Source organism: Carassius auratus, unplaced genomic scaffold (assembly GCF_003368295.1).
Source record: "Carassius auratus strain Wakin unplaced genomic scaffold, ASM336829v1 scaf_tig00214183_4049273_7079891, whole genome shotgun sequence".
Lineage (NCBI taxonomy): Eukaryota > Metazoa > Chordata > Actinopteri > Cypriniformes > Cyprinidae > Carassius > Carassius auratus.
The window spans coordinates 2,012,987-2,036,464 of NW_020527547.1; the positions used below are offsets into that span (position 1 = coordinate 2,012,987).

General features: G+C 36.5%; 1 protein-coding gene across 4 annotated transcripts in view; it reads left to right on the forward strand.

Annotated features, from left to right (window-relative positions):
* The first annotated feature begins 2,651 nt into the window (after positions 1-2,651).
* Positions 2,652-23,478, forward strand: part of LOC113091371 (glutamate receptor 3-like) — a 35,694-nt gene continuing 14,867 nt past the window's right edge. For all 4 annotated transcript variants that reach the window (XM_026256856.1, XM_026256857.1, XM_026256859.1 and 1 more), the window contains exons 1-12: positions 2,652-3,205; positions 3,431-3,589; positions 8,158-8,397; positions 12,207-12,394; positions 15,320-15,373; positions 15,470-15,631; positions 15,899-16,066; positions 17,000-17,104; positions 17,474-17,581; positions 19,689-19,895; positions 20,983-21,356; positions 22,515-22,713. In XM_026256856.1, the coding sequence (XP_026112641.1) occupies positions 3,118-3,205; positions 3,431-3,589; positions 8,158-8,397; positions 12,207-12,394; positions 15,320-15,373; positions 15,470-15,631; positions 15,899-16,066; positions 17,000-17,104; positions 17,474-17,581; positions 19,689-19,895; positions 20,983-21,356; positions 22,515-22,713 (2,052 nt within the window). In that variant the 5' untranslated portion in view covers positions 2,652-3,117. The remainder of the gene's footprint in view (positions 3,206-3,430; positions 3,590-8,157; positions 8,398-12,206; positions 12,395-15,319; positions 15,374-15,469; positions 15,632-15,898; positions 16,067-16,999; positions 17,105-17,473; positions 17,582-19,688; positions 19,896-20,982; positions 21,357-22,514; positions 22,714-23,478) is intronic.

Consider the following 23,478-nt stretch of genomic DNA (forward strand, 5'->3'; position numbering starts at 1 on the left):
TTTATGACAAGACTGCACCCTCAAAAATCTAAATTATAACAGGAGTTTTGACCTGGGTTTAAAAAAAAGACTTCTTCGTTGCCTTTTTCTCTATCACATTTTAGAAATCATCAGAAGTTATATATCAACTGAAAACTTAAAATTTCAAAATTAATCCTTTAAAACCCATTTTAAAATCAAACATTGCATTACTCTAATGCTGCTCAGTAATCTTGTAGTCTACACTGAAGACATAGCGCGCCCTTTCGTGGCTGTAGATGGTAATGTTTTCTCTTGGTTCTTGGTTCTAAATAAATGCGACTTATAGTCCAGTGCGACTTTATATATGTTTTTTCCTTATCATGACGTATTTTTGGACTGACGCGAGTTATACTCAGGTGCGACTTATAGACCGAAAAATACGTTATATATATATATATATATATATATATATATATATATATATATATATATATATATATATATATATATAACACATCCTTGCTGAATAAAAGTATTGATTTTATTTAAAAAAAGAAAGAAAGAAAAAAATTACTGACCCCAAATTACTGACCAGTAGTGTATATTGTTATTACAAAATATTTATATTTTAAAAACATAGCTTTTTTCTTTTTCTTTTTTTTTTTACTTTTTATTAATCAAAGTATCCTAAAAAAGTATCACATGTTCTGAAAATATATTAAGAAGCAGAACTGTTTCCAACTTTGATAATGAATCATCATATTAGAATGATTTCTAAAGGATCATGTGATAATGATCCTAAAATTTCTGCTTTGCATCACAGAAATAAATGATAATTTAAAGTATAATAAATTTAAAAACAATTATTTTAAATTGTAATAATATATCACAATATTATATTTTTTTCTGTATTTTTGATCAAATAAATGCAGGCTTGATGAGCAGAAGAAACTTCTTTCAAAAACATTAAAAGTAGTAATGTTTCCAAACTTTTGGTCTGAACTATATATATATATATATATATATATATATATATGCATGTATGTGTGTGTATAATGAATTCAGTGTAGTTTGAATGAACAATTCAAGGTCAGTTTTAAGCATTTAGGTTTAGTTAAATACTAAAACTACAATTCAGAGTGCCTATTAGGGTTCAAAATGAACGTATGACAGCTTATTTATTTATTTATCCTGGAACAGGGACAATGTACCTGTTGTGCTACAATTTAAGTGTAGTGGTGATACAGCATTGCTAAATAATTATTACTAACCAACAACAATTCAGTCAAGATAAAATTTTATTACTTTGGATTAAGTAACATGTTTTTTGGGGGGTTTCGCTTTAAGGCTTCAGAAAATGGTTGCATTGTATGTGCCGTATTTCGCACAGCTTTGTGAGGGCACCCCATTGTTTATTTCATGTTTTTCCCCTAATATATCTTTTGTGCTTTTCACTGTCTTGGGAGTACAAAGGACTCCAAAGACATCAGATCAGATGCATTCCATCTGTGTTGCTGTTTCAGAATGGAAAAGCCAGCTGATGCATGCTAATCTGCATCCAGCTCAATGTTAAATACATTGAATTACTGACACCTTTAAGCAACAGGTGCAATATGACTCATTTTGATTTAATGATAATAAAAAGATTATTAAGATGAGCAGTTCATTCTCTTCAGGGCCATTATGTATGACTTAAAAATTATTTTTTTTTATAGAGAGTTGAATTCACACTTAACAGATTTTTTTTGTATGTACACATGGTTTATCTAGCCATCGGCACATCAAGCTGCATGTCAAAATTTAGCCAAAAGACTATGTGGTCCATTTATATTACCAGGCATATGGTTCACTTATATGTGTGTGTTTTGAATGTGCATAAGAGAGATGTTTGTGAGAGTGTGTATGTGTGTCTGCATTCAACAAGACAGCCAGTCTGATAGATCTGGCACAGAATATACAGGCATGGCTTGTATGGTCAGTATAGACACAAGTACACACACACATAGGAAATAAGGAGCTGAAGAAATCTGGGTCACTGTTAGTCAGCCGTATCCAGCTCAGAGCTGTGAGTTTTCAGTTTTGGGTGATGCCAAGGCTGAAAATGTGAAAGCATATCACAATTGCACCTGCAGAAAGCTTTTCTCTGAGTAAAGCGTGTTTCAAGAAGAATAAAAATCCTATAATAGAATATACAGCCTAAATGCATGAAAACATTATTATAGATGAACATGTTTTCATTATATGAGTCAGTCAGTTCTTAGACACATGAAAGGACAGATTGTGTTATCTCCAGTACTCCAGAGACAGACTTCACACACACAGCCAACAGCAGTGATCAGCAGATCAGAGAATTAAAAAATGGGAAATAATCACTTACATAGCCTAGTGATATACAAAAATACAAAAATAATTGATGGATAATATTTAATCACAAAACTCTTCAAAACAGTAAGAATCCCCTGATCATGAGGAAAAAACACAAATGCGAATTGTTTACACACACACAGTGCAGTCTGTTTGGTAAAGACCTTAAATTTACAGCCTGCAGAGATCACCTGTATTCTACATAAAATATTAATATTCTGTTAGAAGTTCAAACGGATACAGTTTACCTCATTGACTCGTATATAAAGATCTTTCGACTTTCGACATATGCTTTAACACTATATGATAGCGCATGGGTTTAGGATGCTCCGGACCTGTGGGGTTGTTGTGAACTTTAATTTTTCGTGTTGACTTGCAACTGTATGCGCGGTAAAAGCGTGCTAATGGACACCGGATTTGTGCAGAATATAAGGGAATGAAGTGAACTGTTCCCAGGGTCTCGTGCCGGTTTTTCTGAGCTGTATGCAGACTGCGCACGCGGGTCCGCAGTAGCGGGTTGCGCGCGTGCGTTTGCGCGTACGAAGAGTGCTCTTGTAATTTCACGTCACATCAAGTTTGATCGGCGGTCCGATTGGATGATCTGCTGCGCTGTCCTGAATTGAGGGTCTCTCGCGATTGTTTGCTCGTACTCGGTGTTCGTCCTGTACCCTGAATTCACCTCTCCGGCATCGCGTGAGGGAGACGGTGCACATCTGGCGGGTTTTATTGTCGCCCTCTCGCCCCGACTGGATGTTACTCGTGTGCTGAAGAATTCTAGAGGTCGGAGACAAAATGAGGCGACGAGCGCACGCGAGCGTCCTGCTCCTGTCTTGGCTGGTGCTGCAAACCCAGGCAGGCTTTCCAAACCAGATCAATATAGGTGAGTGAGTTGATTATTTATTGATCAAAATATTAGACATCTCCTTCATTGGAAACGCGCCGATATATTCTTCTACCTGCTGCATCACCCACAGAGACACTCCATACGAGAAGTTTGCTCTACTACCTCTAGCACCAAACGGAGTGTAAATGATGTGAATGTTGCAACTGCTTTCTCTCACTCTACAAGTCTTAAGTCAAGTAAATGCTCTTAACTCATCTGCAGGTGGTCTCTTTATGCGCTCCACGGTCCAGGAACACAGCGCTTTCCGCTTCGCCGTTCAGCTGTACAACACCAATCAGAACGTCACCGAGAAACCCTTTCATCTGAATTATAACGTGGACAATCTGGAGTCATCCAATAGCTTTTCAGTCACGCACGCGTGTGAGTCTCTGCTCTTTTTTTCTATATACATTTCTGCGGGACGCCCCGCACCTGTTCTCTTTTAACCGGCTCCTTTAATAACAATATAGGGGTTGAATTCAGGTATATTGTGAAAAAATATTTTTCCATTGAGATGGCTGGGGAAAATGTCAGATCTATCTATCTATCTAGCCTATCTATTATATAAGAATAGAATGAGTGCTCTTTTTTTTTCTTAACAAAGCTGGAGATTTGGTTTTCAACTTTGCTGGGACATATTGTGAGGAGGCAGGAGACAACCCTCAGATTCTAATTTTTAAAACAAACCAAACGCTATTCAAGCAATGAGTCACAGGACCTTGATCATGTTCACAATGTAGGTGTTAAGAAAATTCAGCTGCGTGGAAGTAAATCTCTTATTACAAGCATGTGCAATATTCCCTCACATCATGAATTTCATTTTCATGTCTCTTTTCTGCCCATAACATCTTAAATAAGACTGCTGACCTGTCTTGTTTCTGTTATGTCACGCTGAATCCTCTTGTTTACCTTGTTAAAAACTTTAAAGTTCATTGCATTAAGTGTTATTTTAGTCGGAGACAACAAAAGGCGGCAACTTTAGACATAAAGTGCTGTACCCGTACACAACTGTAACAGACACATGTTCTGTTTGTCTCAACATGTTCAAGATTTTCTCAGGTGATTTAATAAAATAAAATGCAACCAAGTACAGTACAGTTTGTTTGTAGTAAGCATGTAGGATTTGGCTGGAGTTGACTGTCAAAATTAAGTGAAAGCCAGGGTTTTATTATGATGTTTCAATGTCAAGAAAAAGAGACAGCAAGCAAGTAAAAAAAGAAGAAGAAAAGAGAGCAGATAAAGACTCCTAGTGTGAAAAGTTGGCAAAAAAAAAAGAGAAATGGAGAGAAAAAAAGGTGAAAACCTCTCCTGTGGCACAAGCCTCAGGTCTTGATAATGGAGAGATTGAGAGAAAAGCAGAAAGACTGAGGGAGAGAGATGATGATGAGTGCAGGCTGACATTTACACACATTCCCAAACCAGTGCAATGGTTAGTGCCCTCCACTGTGTGTGTGTGTTTGTGTGTGTGTGTGTACTTGTTTTTCTATTCTGGTGGGGACTTAAACCTAAATACACACAGACTCATGGGGACTTGTGTCACGGTGGGGACCTAAATTGAGGTCCCCACAGGTAAACCAGCTAATAAATTATACAGAATGAAGTTTCTTGAAAATCTAAAAATGCAGAAAGTTTCCTGTGAGGGTTAGGTTTAGGGGTAGGGTTGGTGTAGGGCGATAGAAAATATGGTCTGTACAGTATAAAAACCATTACACCTATGGAGAGTCCCCACAAGGATAGCTGACCAGACATGTGTGTGTGTGTGTGTGTGTGTGTGTGTGCACACGAGAGTGAGAGAGCTTTACCATCATTAGAAAATGCCTGTTTACAGCTGCTGTCATTACCATTTTGTGTCTTCGACTGGCCTGGCTGCTCATCTGAGCGTGTCTGTGTGAGAGAGAGACCATGTTTGTGAGCTTTTGGTTTCCTAGCTTTTCATGATGTTATGGCTGCAGTCATTGATCTTTCTTCACTGCCTTAACACACACACACACACACACACACACATTGCTTCAGGCATCTGGTGAGTCCATCAGAAAAAAACAGCTGGCCTTTTAAAAATATAAATAAAGAGTTTGCGAGTGGAGAGATATACACATAATCTCTCAGACTCTGAAGGTGATTTTAAAGTTTCATGAATAAACTCTGCGGAGATGCTCTCAAAGCTTACTCATGAATAACATGACAGGAAGGACAACGTGCTTTAACAGTGATGCAAGAATGGTTCATAAATAGATATAGACACTTATTTTTGAATCAGAGCATGCACATTTGCATGCAATGTTTGTACTGGTCAGGTGTTACCTGACGTTACCAAACGGTTCCTGAAAAAAAGGTTTTGACAGCTTACGTATGCAGTGTCCCTGCTGTTTTAATTGAGGCAATCTGCTTACAGGAGAGAAGGCTGTTGGAGTGAGAGGGTTTGGAAACAGGTTATTTTTCACTCACTCTTTTGCTCTCTCCAGAAAGGCAGTAAGCAGCTGTAACCTGCTGGCTCAGTTAGAAGAACAAATGAAGGAGAGAAAAGCAGAGCGAGAGAGAGACATGTAATCATTACCTCGCTTCTGTGTAATTTCCACGCCACTAGCGTCACCAATTGAAATAGCAAAAATAACTTTTAAATTCGGCTTGAAATAGAAATTTCGAAATGCATGTAATTGGGTTTATTACACGATTCTTCCATTTAATTAAAAAACATTTTTTGACCTTGTAATTCTTTATGAAGATGTCATAATCTTCCAGTGAAACATCAGACTTCTCTCAGGTGATATAGGCCATATTTATGTAATAATTTAATCCTCATAAACTCTGCCCATTTCTTACAATCAACTGAAGCTAGCATTATAGCCGTCTCTGTTGAATCATCAACCAGTAGACCAAACAAAGTCCCCGCTCGACTTTTTTTTTCCTCTTTGATAATCCCACAATAAATGTGAGCAGTACAAAAAAAAAATTTACATTGTGACTTTGAAAGATAACTGTAAGAAATTTCTGATAACTATAACCAGAAATTTTACTTGTTGGCCATTTGGTTTAAAAAACACTCACTTTTATTAAATTTGTAAATATTCTGCAAAAACAAACAAACAAACAATACGCTTCAATACGCTTTTGGAGTACACAATGCAAAATAGCTACTGATATATTGTTCACCTGTACTTGTTGTTAACCAGGTTTAAACACTTCTCATGTCTGTAATTGGTCAGAAAAGATATTCCCACCATAAAAGCTTATCATGGGTCGGTGTTGCTATGTTGGGCTGCTCCAAAAAACTGAGCATTAATTTGATTGCGCCACAGTATTTACACTTTTCAGGAAAATCCTAATACAAAATGGCTTACTTATAGATGGCCCTCTATGAAGCTGAGATAGTAGAAGGTATAGTAAAAAAAAAAAAAATTATAATATGTATATATATGTATATATATATATATATATATATATATATATATATATATATATATATATATATATATATATATATATATATATATATATATATACACACACACACACACACACACATCTCAAACACACTTCAGCTTAAAGGACTGATTGTGAGAGTGAGTAAGAGCTGAATGTGTCTCTCTGAACTGCAGTGATCGTTTGTTCTCATGGTGAGAGCTGCTTTCCACTGAGGCGCGATCAATATAGAAAGAGAAAAGGATGGCACCTCCTAAAACACACACTCACTCTAAAACAGAGACCCAGACAAATGCAATTCTCCAGTTGTGTGTAGATATGATCCATATGATTTTCTTTTTTCTTTAGACACATTTCATAAAAATCCATTTGGTGAATTCAGGACAATGACAGCACATCTTTACTCACTTTGAATGTATGTATCACGCTGATCATTGTCCAAACACTTTGATTGGTTTTTGTAAAAAAAAAAAAAAAAAAAGAGCACCAAAGTGATGACATATTTTTGAAGGTTAACCAGGCAGTTAGCATCACTCTGGTTCTGTAGTCATATTTAGCCACTTGTTATAAACTGCCTTTTTAAAGACAATTAAAACTCTATAGAAAAAATCATAGATTTGTTTTTGTCCCTCAAAAAATCTATTAAAAAATAAAATGGTGGTGGGCAGCATTACTCAATTGTGTATGAATGTATTTGCTTCGCTGTATGAGTGTTTAAGCATGTATGCTTTTAAATGTAGGCTGTGAATGTGTGTGTTCTTCTGTGTGTGAGGATTTTTAAACACTGGGCTCTTTTAGTAATGTGACATTTGCTTGTATTTTCCCCCCCTCGTGTCCACATACCACCTATTCTTTTTTTCTTGCTTATTTGTTTGTATATCTTTTGGACACATTTAGGAACATTTGTCCCATATTTTTCCTTTCCTAGAATCAGCTAACCTCTATTCCTGTCATAGTCTGTTAGTCTCTCCTATCCTCTTCCTCGCTCTTTTACTTTTCAAGAAGCAGGTGTTTATGCAAGGCATAAATAATTTGCTTCAGTAAACAAAAGTAAAAATGTCCTACCTCTTGGTAATGTAAGATTGTAAATATGCAGTAAATAATACAGCACTAAACCTGAATGAACTAACATTTCTGGGCATTCTTTCATAAATTACTGTTGAGATGTCAGTGAATTCAATCCATCTACTGTCAGCTTAGCTACTGTACAAGTTTGCCATATTTAGAAATATTCCTTTAATAATTTAGGTGGCAACTGCATTTAGAGTATTTAAAATAAAATAAAAAATAAGTAATTTGATATGGATTTTTGATTAATTCACATCATATTCAAATACATGCCATCTGTGATATTAAAGCAGATGTCATAACCTTTCCGTTTCTGCAAACAGGTTATTGTCTCTTCAGATCGCACACACTCAGTAGATATAATCATAATAAAAAATGCTTATGAGTGTTTGTGTGCCTAATGTTTGTTTATCCTGAAATGAACACTGACTCTGCTTCCGTTCTTTCTCTTGGTCTTGCAGTCTGTTCTCAGTTCTCCAGGGGTGTATATGCGATATTTGGATTCTACGACAGGAAGTCAATGAACACATTAACGTCTTTCTGTGGTGCTCTGCACACCTCCTTCATCACTCCATCTTTTCCCACGGACACAGATGTGCAGTTTGTCCTGCAGATGAGGCCAGGCCTCCGGGGGGCGCTGCTCAGTTTGCTAGCCCATTATAAATGGGAGAAATTTGTCTACCTGTATGATACTGACAGAGGTGAGTAAACAGTAAAATTTAACATTTTATTGAAAAAACAAATGCAGGGTGGGGACGATTGTTGATAGGATTTTGAGGTGTGGGCATTGCACTCAAAAGTGGATGCATGCTTGATTTGGGATTTTAGCGGACTACATGGCCCTGGCCCTGTTTACACCTGCTATTAATATGCATCTTTGTTGATCTGATCATGAGTGGATGACAGTAAATACAAGTGTAAAGGGGGTCTAAATCATTTAGAACCTGTCAACTTTCAACCTCTTCCAGAGGTAGTCAAAAACACATTTCACCTGATTCTTATTATTCTTGTCTCTACTGACTTAATATGTAATCATTGTAGAACGTGTTGTGAGAAAGTGCACCAAAACAAACAGATTATGGTTGAAATCGCAGATGCCTTATTTATCCTTTTCCATACGCTTACTTTCTAGATCACCCATAATCCGTATAACATGAGTTCTTTCAGACAACAGTATTTGTGTGCTGCTCTCGTGGCTCCCTTAAATATGATTTAGAGTGTGATGAAATAAGGGGAATATCTCAAGGAAATCTGGACACAAGTGGTCACAAGAGATGCATTTGAAACACATTTTAATACCTGGTGTAAATGGTAATGCATCTCAGTGGACTTGTGATCAGGTCACTGAAAACACATCTTAATACCAGGTGAATACAGGGCCTATAGTAAACCTTGTCTGTTTTATGAATTGTATAGTTTTAATGTTTTCTTTTTTCAACAACAAATTTTATTTTTTAAATAAACATTGCTAATTATATTATACATAGTGACATAACACAGACAAAAACAGTTTTTCTATTTGTTTGTGTTCCAGATCATCTGATGGGCATGCAGCCAACAATCACACATTTTTCCTAGCTTGTTTACTCTAAAGAGAGTTTAAGATAACTAGAGATATTGTTATGTTTTCTCCAGCGATTTTATTTAATAGAATAAATGTATCATACTAATGAACAGGGCTGCGTTTCCCAAAGGCATCAAGATTCTAAAGTGAAAGTGATGTGACATACACCCAAGTATGGTGACCCATACTCAGAATTCGTGCTCTGCATTTAACCCATCCAAAGTGCACACACACAGAGCAGTGGGCAGCCATGTGTGCTGCGGTGCCTGGCGAGGAGTTGGGGGTTCAGTGCCTTGCTCAAGGGCACCTCAGTCATGGTATTGCCGGCCCAAGACTTGAACCCACAACCTTAGTGTTAGGAGTCAAACTCTGGCCATTAGGCCACGACTTCCTCCAAACTAGGGTTCAGAATTGGTCATATGAACTCTTATGTACAAAAGATCAGATTTTCTTCCATTGAAGCACAAGATGCTTTTTGGATCAATCTCAAACGATGATAAAGTGCAGACAGTCTCAATCTGTTACTACCCTTAAAATCCCCCGCAACTGTCAGCAGGGAGTTGGGCGGGTGGTGCCAAACTTTAAATGGTTTTACATAACCACAGGGCTTGCGCATCTGTTAAATACATTAAACAGTGACGATTAAAAAAAAATCATAAACACTCCAAGACATTGATTTGTTCTGTTGAGATTGAATGCTACAATATTAGGCAGAGACTCTCAAAAAAATGCATTAATAATCTAGGTTAAGAGATATTTAATGAAGAGGCTGTAAAAGATTTTGTCCATACACTGTTTAGCAAGACCCTCTTAATCTCTAATGAGAAACTCATATTTAATCATCTTCAATAAACCTTTGCGGGTCTGATATATGGCCTTCTACTAATACTAACATGTATGACTTCTAGAGGTGAAGTGCTTGTATGAATGTCATTTGAAATCTCACCTCTCTTCAAGCTGTCAGTCTTGATTAATTGGTCACGGCTATACAGCCTTGTGGCTTTGCACTCCAGGATGTATGCTAATTAAAACAGTGATTGATTGAATGTGTGTGTATGTGTTGTCCTATAATGAATGTGATCACAGGGCTAAAAACAAGACAGAATGGAACAGGGCTGATTTGTGTCCTTTATAGCCTTGAGCTGGAGGTTATAAAGGGTGTTAGTGAACATTTCTGTTACGTTGTGTTTGCTTTGAATCCTTTGGTGGAAAGTAAAGTAGATCTGTGGTGCACTCTAAGGTAAAAAGGTACCAAGCTGTCACTGGGGCAGCATCTCTTCAGAAGGTACTAAAATGTACACATTAAGGGCTAATTCGTAATTTTAAGGTTCTAATAATATGCAACCTTTAGGGGTAAATAATGACATATTTTTTTTTAACCATATTTCTGAGAGTGTCTCTGTTGTCTGTTAATAAATCCATAAAAATGCTTCAGAGGAGGGATGTGCTCAACTCACGATTCGATTCGATTCACGATTTTGATTTTATGATTAAATTCAGGTTTTTAGTACTTGCATATTATTGCTTATTGGTTTTGATTGCTTCCTTTGTCCTCATTTCTAAGTTGCTTTGGATAAAAGCTTCTGCTAAATGACAAAATTTTAATAGAATGTAAATGTAAATAACAAAACTAAATTGAAATTTTTAAACAAGCCCCAAATCAAATAAATAACTTAAACAAATAAAATAATCTCTTGATTTAAACAAAATAAGGCTTTGTCTGTGCTCTTTCCATTTAAAATGAGAGGAAACCACTGCTTTTTAATCATTATCCAAACAAAGATGCTGCATACATGCAACATGAGCAGTTTTAATTCTAAATTAGACAGTATAAATTCAAAATTTGAAGCAAAAACAGAATGGTTTTACTTCAGTTTTGTGAAACTATATATTAAAATATCTGCATGAAACAGTGGATGAGCTGAACGAGACTCGGATTCCCTCTCTGCCAGCAGGTGGCGTTTAAAGCGTTTAATTGGTTTCCGCTGTAAACAAAGCAGAGCTGAACTTATGAACATTAATATGCACAGAGGCAAGATGAAAATAAAAAAATACCATCTAAACTTTTTAAAAACAGTAAGTTCCCCTTAGACATGGATTTATATAAACTCCTACCCCTAAATGAATCGCGATTTGTTTAGCATCTCACACGATTTGAACCGTCACATATTTGAATCGATTTTCAAACGGCTCGTGGTTAATTGTTACATCCCTATTTGAGTTGTCCCTCAGTTTGGAAGCACAAAGGAATCATGAATGTACAGAAATGTCACATATATTTATGATTTGCGGTTGAATGTGGTAATCTATTAATTTATTTATGTTTTTATTATTATATTTTATAAAATTTTAGAAAGAAGAAATACAATATTTGTTTTCTGTTTTGTACTGTTTTTTTTTTGTTTTTTTTTGCTTTCTTGAACACATCGAATGAAAACACTGATTTATTTGCAAATTGTTTTGAAATAGTCAGATTTTTTTTTTTTTTATGCAAAGGAAACTGAGTATATCAGAGCAAGCAAACTCTTCCTCGCTGGGCTCAGTGGGCTGGGGTGCAGGGGTCTGATATGTGCTGCAGTGGATCTGATGTATTGCAGCAGACCTGATTAGATGCGTAAAGATATAATCTGCAATGGATATGATCTCTAGTGAAGCCTCTCTGAAATATAGAAATGAAAGCCTGATATGCACCTGCACACATATGCACAAACATATATATGTTTTATATATAAAAATATGTGTTTTACCATTGCAACCATGCTTCTTTCTTTGCCTTCCCTCCTTTCATCCCTTCAGACTTGCACTGCATCAGCAGTTCCTCTATGTTCTCAAACCAGAGAGAGAAATGAAGCAGTACTTGCTCTATCATTCTGGCTCAATTCTGCCCTGTAACTACATCTACACAAGTCATGCGTAGCCTTGGATTATTCTTTCTTTCTTTCTCAGGGTTTTCCATCCTACAGGCCATCATGGAGTCTGCAGTGATGAATAATTGGCAGGTGACAGCACGTTCGGTTGGGAACATAGTGGATCCACTGGAATACCGGCGTATTATTGAAGAAATGGATCGTCGGCAGGAGAAACGGTTTCTTATCGACTGTGAGGTGGAACGTATTAACAGTATTCTAGAACAGGTACATAAAACACATATACACATATCATTTAATTTTATTTCATCTGTTGGACTGTGTAACTGTCTGTCGTGGTGGTTCTGTCTCAGTTTTGTGGTATTGGTTTATACCTTTCCAGAAGTCAACTGCTGTTAGTAAATAAGGTGGTAAAAATTGTGTGTGAGAGAGTGTGCGTGTGTTTGTGTAGGACAGAGCGTCCTGTAACAGGGAACAGTGAGAAAACTAAAAATAATCCCTTTCCTTTCATCCAAAAATACGGTTCTGTTACAAAGGTACTGTTACATTCTCTGATTCTGTTTGTCTCTTTCACTTGCTCTTTGCCTTTCTGTTATTTACCCTCTGTCTCTACTTTCCTAGCTTTTTCCCACACACACATATACAGGGAGAGAAGAGAATGTGTGTGTCTGTGTGACACTAGGAGGTCACGGAGGTAATGAAATCCACGAGTTGATCAATCAGCACTCAGAGAAAGCTAATCAGAGCTCTGCACTTCCAGCAGACTGGCTGTCTGCTGCTGTTTGTAAATCAATAGCTGTGTGTGTGTGTGTGTGGGTGTGGGTGTGGTTGGGTCGTACCTTTATGTTGTACCTAAGAGTCAGCAAACCTCTACTAGTACGGCATTAAAAATGTCAATTTTGCCAGTGTATTCAAGTGCTACACCTTTGTAGAACAATAAATAATAACACAGTCCTGTGATGTGTGGGAAGACACAATATTATAACAGCTTGACCGTGCACAACAGGTTCAAACAGAACAATGAAGACAACTCTTTCATTTATTATTATGTGAATATAAGCACTACTTCACTGGTTTGTTTAAGCAAAAATCATTTAAATGTATATTTCCACAGTTGGAATGTGGTGTTGTGTTCTTTAGGTATTTAGAACTGCCACTGGACATTGATAGCACCAACACAATACAAAATCCAGTAATGAGATTTTTTGGGTAAGTATTGTTTGCTGAACAGTGTTATTTTAGTATAATTTGGATACTATGGTAGTGTTTATTCATATTTAAAAATAGTAAAAAATTAATAAAATTTTTAAGTGCTTAATTTTAAAATTCATTTAACAAATTAAGTTCATTTTAAAGTTCATTTTAACAAATAACGTTTTTCTTATATTTTCTTATATTATTTTTGATCAATCTATGGGCCAACAGAAGGTCCCTGACTTATGGAAAGAGTCAATTATTGTTCCTGTTGCAAAGAATAGCCACCCTAAGACTTTTAAATGATTACAGACCCATAGCCCTTACGTCATGTGTGATGAAATGTTTTGAAAAGCTGATCAAAAGAGAACTGTCATCTATGACCAATTGCCTCCTTGACCCACTACAGTTTTTATATAGACTAAACAGAGGGGTCCAGGATGCAACTGTAAAAGTACTTAACCTCATTCTTAATCACCTTGAGGGCAATAGAAATCATGCCAGACTACTTTTTGTGGATTTCTCATCAGGCTTTAACTTCATTCAGCCCCACCTGCTGGTTGAGATGCAACCTTGTGGGCTGCATATTAGATTTCCTCACAAATAGATTCCAGCGAAGTGAGAGTAAATGGCCATCCTTGCATCAACCGGCTCACCATAGGGGTGTGTTCTTGGATTTCTTTCTCTAAGACCAAGGACATGTGTATTAATTTTAGGTGCAGTGTCACTAACACTGAAAAAACTAGTATAAATGGTCAGGAAATAGAGGTTGTTATAGAGTATAAGTACCTAGGATCCATTATTGATGATAAGGTGTGATTTGACTCAAATACCAGTTTGCTTTGCAAGAAAGGCCAGCAGCGCCTGTATTGCCTGGGGAAGCTGGCAAAGTTTAATGTGGATAAGACCCTGTTGACTTTTTTGTGTAGGTCTTTTGTTGTGTCAGTTGTTACCTTCTCCTTAATCTGCTGGTATGGGTCCATGACCGTAAAACAAACAAACAAAAAAACTCCCTTTCGAGGTTAATTAAGGTGAGCAGCTACATCACAGGTTCAATGCAGAAAGGTTTGGAGGAACTTTATCATAAGCAGATGTTAAGAAGGGTTGAATCTATCCTGTTAGATTATTATCATCCCTTACAGGCTGAATTTAAGATGTTGCCATTGGGATTACACTTTAAAAATTCAGAACCAACAGATATAAACACTCTTTTGTGCCTGCAGCCATTCTGCTTCTCAATTCTATAAAGAACCAAAGATAACTTAGTGATTTACTATTGATTGTTTATTGTTTTTATCATTTTAATCATGCCTGCATGGTAGGCAATCTTTGTATTGGTATTGTGTGTGTGATTGTGTGTGATTTGTACTACACTATCTGTTGCACAACGAATTGACCCATTGGGGACAAATAAAGAATTTGAACTTGAAATAAAAAAATATATAATTTTTAAATTAACTAGTTTGATAATTTCTGGTTTCATTTAAATGTTTTTGTATTTTTTGTCACTTTTTGACATTTTATTATTTTTTTAATTAAAATAATCTCCCATCCCCCCACCCAGTGTTATACTATTAATAAAAAGAAAAACTTTCCTCCTTTTTTTTTCCATTGCTGGGACCACAAAGTGCCCATAGTTACAGAATCACTCTGCAGCAGTTTTTGCATTTAATTTGTTTCAAGTTTATTTATTTATTTGTATAGCGCTTTTTACAATACAAATCGTTACAAAGCAACTTTACAGAAAATTATGTTTCTACAATATTTAGTAGTAGCTTATAAGCGGTGACTGTCAGTTTGTCCACGTATGACAGGATTTTCGTAGTCAGCCAGACGATGAACATTATTAATATTATTAATAATTAATAAATCTTATATGATGCAGTCACACTTGTTTGTTTGCCAATTTAATCTGTGATTCATTCTTTTTGAACTCATGGTCTACATAAAGAATCAGACGTAATGCTGGGTGACACTGTTCCATTCTTTTATTTCCAGGTCGTGATCTCAGGAAAGAACAGTCGAGGATATCATTACATCCTGGCTAATCTTGTGAGAAAAAACACACACACACATGCCCAGATCTCTTCTTTCTTAACCTTCTGTGAGTGACTTTCACTTTTTTCCATTGACCCTTGCTCTCTGCAGGGATTCTCTAACATGAGTTTGGATAAGGTGTTTTCTAGTGGAGCAAATATTACCGGATTCCAAATCATAAATCCTGATACCCCGATCGTGCAGCAGTTCCTTCAGCGCTGGGAGCGGCTCGATGAGAGAGAGTTCCCCGAGTCTAGAAACACTCCCCTGAAGGTCTCTCTCTCTCTCTTTATTTCTATGCTTATTTATGTGCATTTGTGATGAGTTTATTAGTGACTGTGCTACTTGTGTGATTATGTTTACAGAGTTTATTTATGTGTAATTTATGTTAGCATATTTTAATGAGTTTTATGTAGCATGCAGTAGTTTCATTAATGATTTCTTTTGTTGTCGATGTTGCTTAAATTTTCCCATGAAGCACCTCATTCAGCTGTTGTGCCCATACATGTAAACCATTTATCTGTTTGTTCTCCTGTTTAGTACACCTCTGCACTGACACATGATGCCATCCTGGTGATAGCCGAAGCATTTCGGTATTTGAGACGTCAGCGTGTTGATATTTCTCGTCGAGGGGGTGCAGGCGATTGCCTCGCCAACCCGGCTGTACCATGGAGCCAGGGAATCGACATTGAGAGAGCTCTCAAAATGGTAGGAGAGGGCCATAAAGGGCCTCAGAGATAGGGAAACAGCTACATTCGTGGTTTTTAATGATCAATGAATGTGCAATAATGTTTAGATATATATTTACATTTGATGAATTTTAAATGGTTTGTGTTTATTTTTTCCTTTAGACCTTAAATGCCAGAGAAACAAGCGCATACCCATCTTTCGTATTTTGTGTTCACTTCCGTTTTTGCGGTAGCTCTGTATACTGTACTTCTATGGCATCGCTGTTAAAGAGAGGTGAAGCCGGTGAAGTGGATTTGCTTAATATAGAGTTATCAAAAGTTATGATGACCATTGTAATGTTTGAAGTGGGTGCCATATAAAATGTCAGTAGAACGGGAATATTTTAAATGAGCGGTTAATTCATAAATCCATAAGATTTTATATACCTTCATGCTGTGGAAATACAAACCAGAAGACAGAACACAATCAATGCAGTGCTGAAAAGGGGCGGGCTACATAAGGTCTATATGGTTATATGATACTTTATGTTACACGCCCCGTACAGCAGAACGTGTTGGCAGATTAGAAAGTCCCTGTAAACACAGGAAAAAATTAGGAGACCGGAGCAATTGTGTCTGTGTTGCACATAATCTCCAGCAATTGTGAGGGCGCTGGCGCAACACCGCTCCTCTATACAAGTCCTCATTTTCAAAATAAGAGTCCCAATCTCATTCAGCAATAGACAGTACTTTACACATGACAGTTTCAGCTTCCCTTTTACATTTAACATACCGAATATTTGTAAACTGAAAATCAGTGTATGAAAAAAACTTTTCTTCCCAAAATCACAATAACTAAAATGTGTACATACTTCAGGGTGTCACACTTACATTTAATAATGTTGTATCATGCTTTTTTGTTTTGCTTGTTATTTTGTGGATGTTACTGTTCCTGTGTGCTTTCCTCCCGCAGGTTCAGGTTCAGGGTATGACGGGAAATATTCAGTTTGACTCATTTGGACGGCGATCAAATTACACCATTGATGTTTATGAAATGAAACCAGGTGGAGCCAGAAAGGTTAGTGGCCCTGGGAGGGCAGTTTCTATAAATTAACACAATATTACTGTCACAGTAAAGCCTCAAGTTACTTTGTTGTTTTTTCTCTGCCCTTTTTTTTTTTGGCTTATTTTTGTTACAATTTGTTTTCATATAGTGCAAGTAAATATTTTCTCTTGAAAGCTCAAGGAAAATAATATTTCTCATGATATGACCCCTTTAACATTTACTAAAATGCTCCAGCTGCCCTCATACTTGCTTTCCTCCTCCATCGGTCATGAGATCACGTTTCTACTGAGTCATTCTCTTACTGAATTGCTGTATTTCTGTTATAGGTCAACTGTGATCGATTGATGCTATTTATGCTGTTACTGTTTCTGTCCCTTGCAGATTGGCTACTGGAATGAATATGAGAAATTTGTTTATATAGTGGAGCAGCAGGTTACCAACGAATCCTCCTCTGTGGAAAACAGAACCATTGTGGTCACTACTATTATGGTACACTATCTAAACTGCTTTTAAATATACCGAACCATGATCCTTCTGCCCTTTCAGGTTTAGTGTCACGGTTGCATTGCATCCTGGGGGGGCAGAATGTTTTTCTATTTTACTTTGCTTTGCACTCACTCACTACATGTTGAAACAGTCGATCACAGAAGAGTGTTTCAACTTTATCCGTGTGAGTGCCAAAGCATTTTCAGTTCCATTCCGGTGGCCTATTGTAGCAGTGACATCACAATACTGGCTTTGGTAAGAAATAGATTAGAATGTCCATCTCTCTGCTTCTTTCACTTCATCAAACGTAAGTACTGAATGATTGAGATGCCAAGCTGGATGCAAATTGCAGGAAATATAAAGAAATATAGACTCAAAACATGGCTGATGGTTTTCTCACACACTGTGTGTAATATTAAGCTTTAGAAAAAGATGCAAAGTCTCTCATTTTACATCTCCTCAGACTTCAAATGTGTTTTGTGTTTGAGGTCCTGTTTTTAATATCCAGCTGTCAAAAAAGATGTCCCAATGGGTGCAGACAGTTTGTTCTTTTTTTAGTTCCATAAAATTGACATAGTTGTCGATGCTAAAACGATGAATGTGAGCAGGGATGTAGCTGTCTATTGCATTTATTAACAAATATAACAAGAAATGCCGAACTTCTAAATCTAGAAAATTTCAGACAGGACATGTGCCAGTTTATGCACGTAGAGATGTTTTGCCTACTGGAAATTTTTTCCGTTGAATAACTCGCTGTGTTCAAGCAAACACGCAATAATTGAACCAAATGCTGGAAGTGAATTGGTTGGGGCTGTACAGTGATTACAGCTGGGCTTAAAGATTTATAATTATGTCCTTAATGAAGAGCTCAGAGAACTTGAGGACTGGGGTGGATAGAGGAGAGGACTGAGATGAAACTGAAAGAGTATTAATTAAAGGTTGAATATGGTAATTAATCTTTTGAATAATACATAACTTGAAGGTCACAGAAACCAAATCTTAGTTGGAAAAAATCAAATGTACTTCAGAACTGTGCCGTTGAGAAATACTGCTGTTTTATTACCGATAAGTTACATTACATTAGCTAAATGAATGTTTATAAGACCAGCTATAATTACATTAATATATGTTACTAAATTTAGTTAGAGAAACAAAGTCATATTTAAATGTACCATATGGTTCGCCTTATGTTACATTTAAAGGTGACGACAATCTCTTTCTGGCTCTGCCTATGATGACCTCATAAGTAGATACAGAAATTGAAAGAAGGTTAATGAGATGATTAGTTTAATAAAACAATTAATAATCTAAACAGACTTTTAAAACATCTTAAAAGATTGTTTCATTCTGCACAGGTTGGACAGATGTGCTTGTGTAAAGAAACCTCATATATAAATTGACAAGTTTAAATTACTGGAAACCAACTTAAAATATAGATGATTGGGTTCAGTAAATATAAGATTAAAGAAAACTAGAGTTTGATCTGATTATATTAAAGCAGAATTCTGATCTGCATTAAATGCTGAAGTTTCATCAGGTATTAATGTTTGGCCTGATTAAAATAGTTAAAAGCACACAGGTGTGAGAAAACATCTGCTTCCTTCTTTAATCCATCTGCATGCACTGTACACATACAGTACCTGTGTGTGTTAAAAAGGGCTTCCTATACTTCCATACTTGCTTTAGATTGACAAATGATTTCAGTTTACAAATAAGAGGATCTGCAACTTCACATCTCTGTCAGCTCTCTTTTTTCCTCTCCAATTTGAGTAATCAGAAACCACCATTAAATAACACTGTCCTCAATCCAAAACAATTAAAAATACATGTAGCCTTCCTCACAACTGCTGTTTGTCTGGAAGCTTGGCTGCTGGTCACATTGCTGTTACGAGACTCACAATGCATGTTTATTTTCCAGTGTGTGTTTGTGTGAATGTGTAAGAATGAAAGAGGTGTGAAAGTGTGTACTGTATGTGTGAGACATCAGCATGGTTGCAGACTAATCAGTGATTTTATGTGTGTGTATGTGTGTGTGTGTGTGTGTGCGCCTGTGTGTGTTTTGGGCTATCAGTCTGAAAGCCAGTTGAACCTCATCTGATTTGGTTAACAGGAAGCTCCATACGTAATGTACAAGAGGAATTATATGCAGTTGGAAGGGAATGATCGCTATGAGGGCTACTGTGTAGACTTGGCATCAGAAATCGCAAAGCACGTGGGCATAAGGTACAAACTGTCCATTGTAGCTGATGGGAAATACGGAGCACGCGACCCTGAGACCAAGACTTGGAACGGCATGGTGGGGGAGTTGGTATATGGGGTGAGTGCTAGGAAAATGATCCTGCAATGGCGAATTGTTGGTGGTGGGATAGTGGCTGTGTGAAGCCGGCAACACTTAAGAGACCTCATATAAAATCACAGACCACTATGTCAAAATAAAAGTCACAAATTCACTTTTTTTTTTTGTGTAGGTTTTCAAAATATATTATGAAAGATTTTCTAGCTATCTTTTAACATTTTACAGTTTGGTATTTGTCAGAGTTTTTCTCAACATTCATGTGGCACATGATTTATTTTGACACTGTAATGTGATTTTACAATTATTTCCAGTATCTTGGTGTTGCTGACATCACCCAAGTCTTTGGTCAAGGTCAGTGATTTTACAGGAAAAAGCTCCAAATAAGTGCCTCTCTGCATGAGGAACCATGGGTAAAGGCCTTTAAAAATGCATTTATTTTTGGGAAAACAAAAATCAGCTCCACCCATCCGGTGCCTGTTAAAGTTTAATAACTTATTCTTTATTCACTGTAAGAAATTGAGTGCATGTGTGTCTATGCTTTTGTTTTGTTTTTGTGTGCCAATTCAACATATCATGAATATACAACATGCATATCAATTAATCATCTCAGGTGAATTTTTTTTTCTTTTACTTAATAGTTTGTATTATACACAATACTTGGATGCACAGTGTATTTTCACCATAACAACTAATTTTATAATTATAATTTTATTATATCATTTTGATGATCATAAGCTATTTATTGTCCATGTCATGATAATTATTGTCTTATATTAGTCAGAATTTAGTAAATTCATACACAAAATATTACGAAGTTCTATTTAGAATTATTGGAGACAAGTAGTCATTTTGGGAAAGAAGTACATTGTAACATCTGCTACATGCAGTTATACCATACAGTTAAGCGCAAATAATGAACCAAAGGTACTTTTATTTGTAGTTAGTACTCAAACAACTGGATCATTCCTCCATTTTGCATTTTTATTGTCACTACATTTTGAAAATAGTAGACTATCTAATTACATTTCCATTATCATACCATTAAATTGTTATTGTTGTTGTTTTTTTCGTATTATGAACTGAGCTTTATTGTGCTCCATGTTTCTAGAGGGCAGATATAGCTGTGGCTCCTCTCACTATAACCCTTGTCCGGGAGGAGGTGATAGATTTCTCCAAGCCCTTCATGAGTCTGGGCATTTCCATCATGATAAAGAAACCACAGAAGTCCAAACCAGGAGTCTTCTCCTTCCTGGATCCGCTGGCCTATGAAATCTGGATGTGTATCGTGTTTGCATATATCGGTGTGAGCGTGGTTCTCTTCCTGGTGAGTCGTTTCAGTCCATATGAATGGCACATGGATGAGAATGAAGAGGCGAAGGATCCACAGACGCCACCTGACCCTCCCAACGACTTCGGCATCTTTAACAGTCTCTGGTTCTCTCTTGGAGCTTTCATGCAGCAAGGATGCGATATCTCACCAAGGTTGGTGTATTATTTAGCCCATCCTTGTCTCTCCATCCTCATCTTTCTCGCTCCCCTCATCTTAGCATTTTATGGTCCTCTTGTCTTTCATGGTGCATATATGTTATTCTACTTGGGGTGTCTCACATTTAAGAAGCTCATCTTCTAATCTTAACAAATTCTGTCATCAGTTTCATCACTTCATTTATTCACTCATTTTTACACCTGTTCATTCATTAATTAATTATTTCAATCATTCCATCAATCAGTCACAATATGGTCACTACAAGTGTTCCTGTCTTTATCTCCTCTTTTTCTCTTTTGAAGTACAGCTTGTTTTAAATCAATTTTAAGGCATAGTGCTCTTCGAATCTAAAGAAACCTTTGCACTACTTTCACCATAATAATGTCTGACAGTATTCGTAGGCAATTTTGTAATGACAAATCATTTAACAGATTATTTTGTTTGAAATAACTTGAAAATGAGGGAAATAATAAGCAATTTGAAATACAACAGCATTTTTGATGTTACTTTAAAAGTTTTTTGTTGAAACTTTTCTTGTTAATGTTAATTATTAAACATTCAACAATGTTTTTTAATGAAAGTATAAATCAATTATTAAAAAATTTTTTTTCATAATATCCAAAACTAGTTTGAGAACCACTGCTGGGCACCAACTAAAATAATTTATATTCACTATGTGTTGACTGTAAAATGTTCAGATTTTCTCTCTTTCACTCTCTTTTTCTCTTTCTTGGAGGGCTACCGTGTTCTTGCTGCATGTCTCTAGTTTTACTGTCAGCAGTTGGTGTTTATAAACTGTTTCAGTGGAGGCGTGTTAGCCCTCTTCACTCATTCCATCATTCATCTATTCATTCATTAGGTATTCCTGCCCATTCACTTTATTTCTCTTGAATTCTTGTCTTTCATCTTTGAGGTCATCTTTGTGACCCTGTTCTTCTCATCCTCATCTTTCTGGTATCTCTCATGAGATACACCTGTCCAAATAGAAGCTTCACTTGTACTTTGAGTGCTTTTTTTTGTCAGTTTCTTAGAGACATTTGAATTTTTTATCAGCAGTAATAGTCTTAATATCTCTGTGCTAATTGTTAACCTTCCACAGGGAATTTGTTTGCTCTCCCATTGTCTTTCTTGCTTCCTCTTTCCCTCTCTCTTAGGTCTCTGTCTGGCCGTATTGTTGGAGGTGTGTGGTGGTTCTTCACTCTGATCATCATTTCATCCTACACTGCCAATCTAGCTGCTTTCCTGACTGTGGAAAGGATGGTGTCGCCTATAGAGAGTGCAGAAGACCTGGCCAAGCAGACTGAGATCGCCTACGGAACACTCGACTCCGGTTCCACCAAAGAGTTCTTCAGGGTAAGACAGCAATTAAAATGTACTGGCAAATATTACTGCCATTTTTAGCCAAAATGAGGAAATAAGCCTGTGTGGTTTTTGATAATAATAAAACTTGTATTCTGTGCCAGTGTTTCTTATACCGGCGCTAAACCGGACACAAGCATTGTGGTGCTGCCTTGTTCTATTTATGACATACTGACACAAAGGACAGATTATTTGCAACGGTTGCTTTGTCACATCCAATGCAGACAGAATTTAGCTGTTACGGAGCTGTGCAACAACTGTTGCATCCGGTGTAGACAACATGTTAGTCCTGATCTTGAAGGTCCTCAACCATATTTTGGTTCTTGCCCTTATTGACATCTACACTACTGTTCAGAAGTTTGTGTTTGTTACAGTTTTGTTTTTATGTCTTTGAAAGAAGTCTCTTATGCTCAGCAAGGCTGCATTTGGTTTATCAAAAATACAGTGAAATAATAATATTGTATAGTTAAAGATAACTGGTTTCTATTTTAATATATGTGTATGTATTTCTGTGAAGGGAAAGCTTAATTTTTTAGCATCCTTTAATCCAGTCTTCAGTGTTACATGATCCCTTGATAATCTTGTCTAATGCGCTGATTTGATGCTTAGAAAGGTCAAAAGAACAGCATTTATTTAAAATCTTAGTTTTTATAGAATTTTCTTTTTTTTCTCTCCAAAAAAGTCTTTACTGTCACTTTTTATCAATTAAATTAATCCTTGCTGAATAAGTATCAGTTTCATACAAAACAATCTTATTGA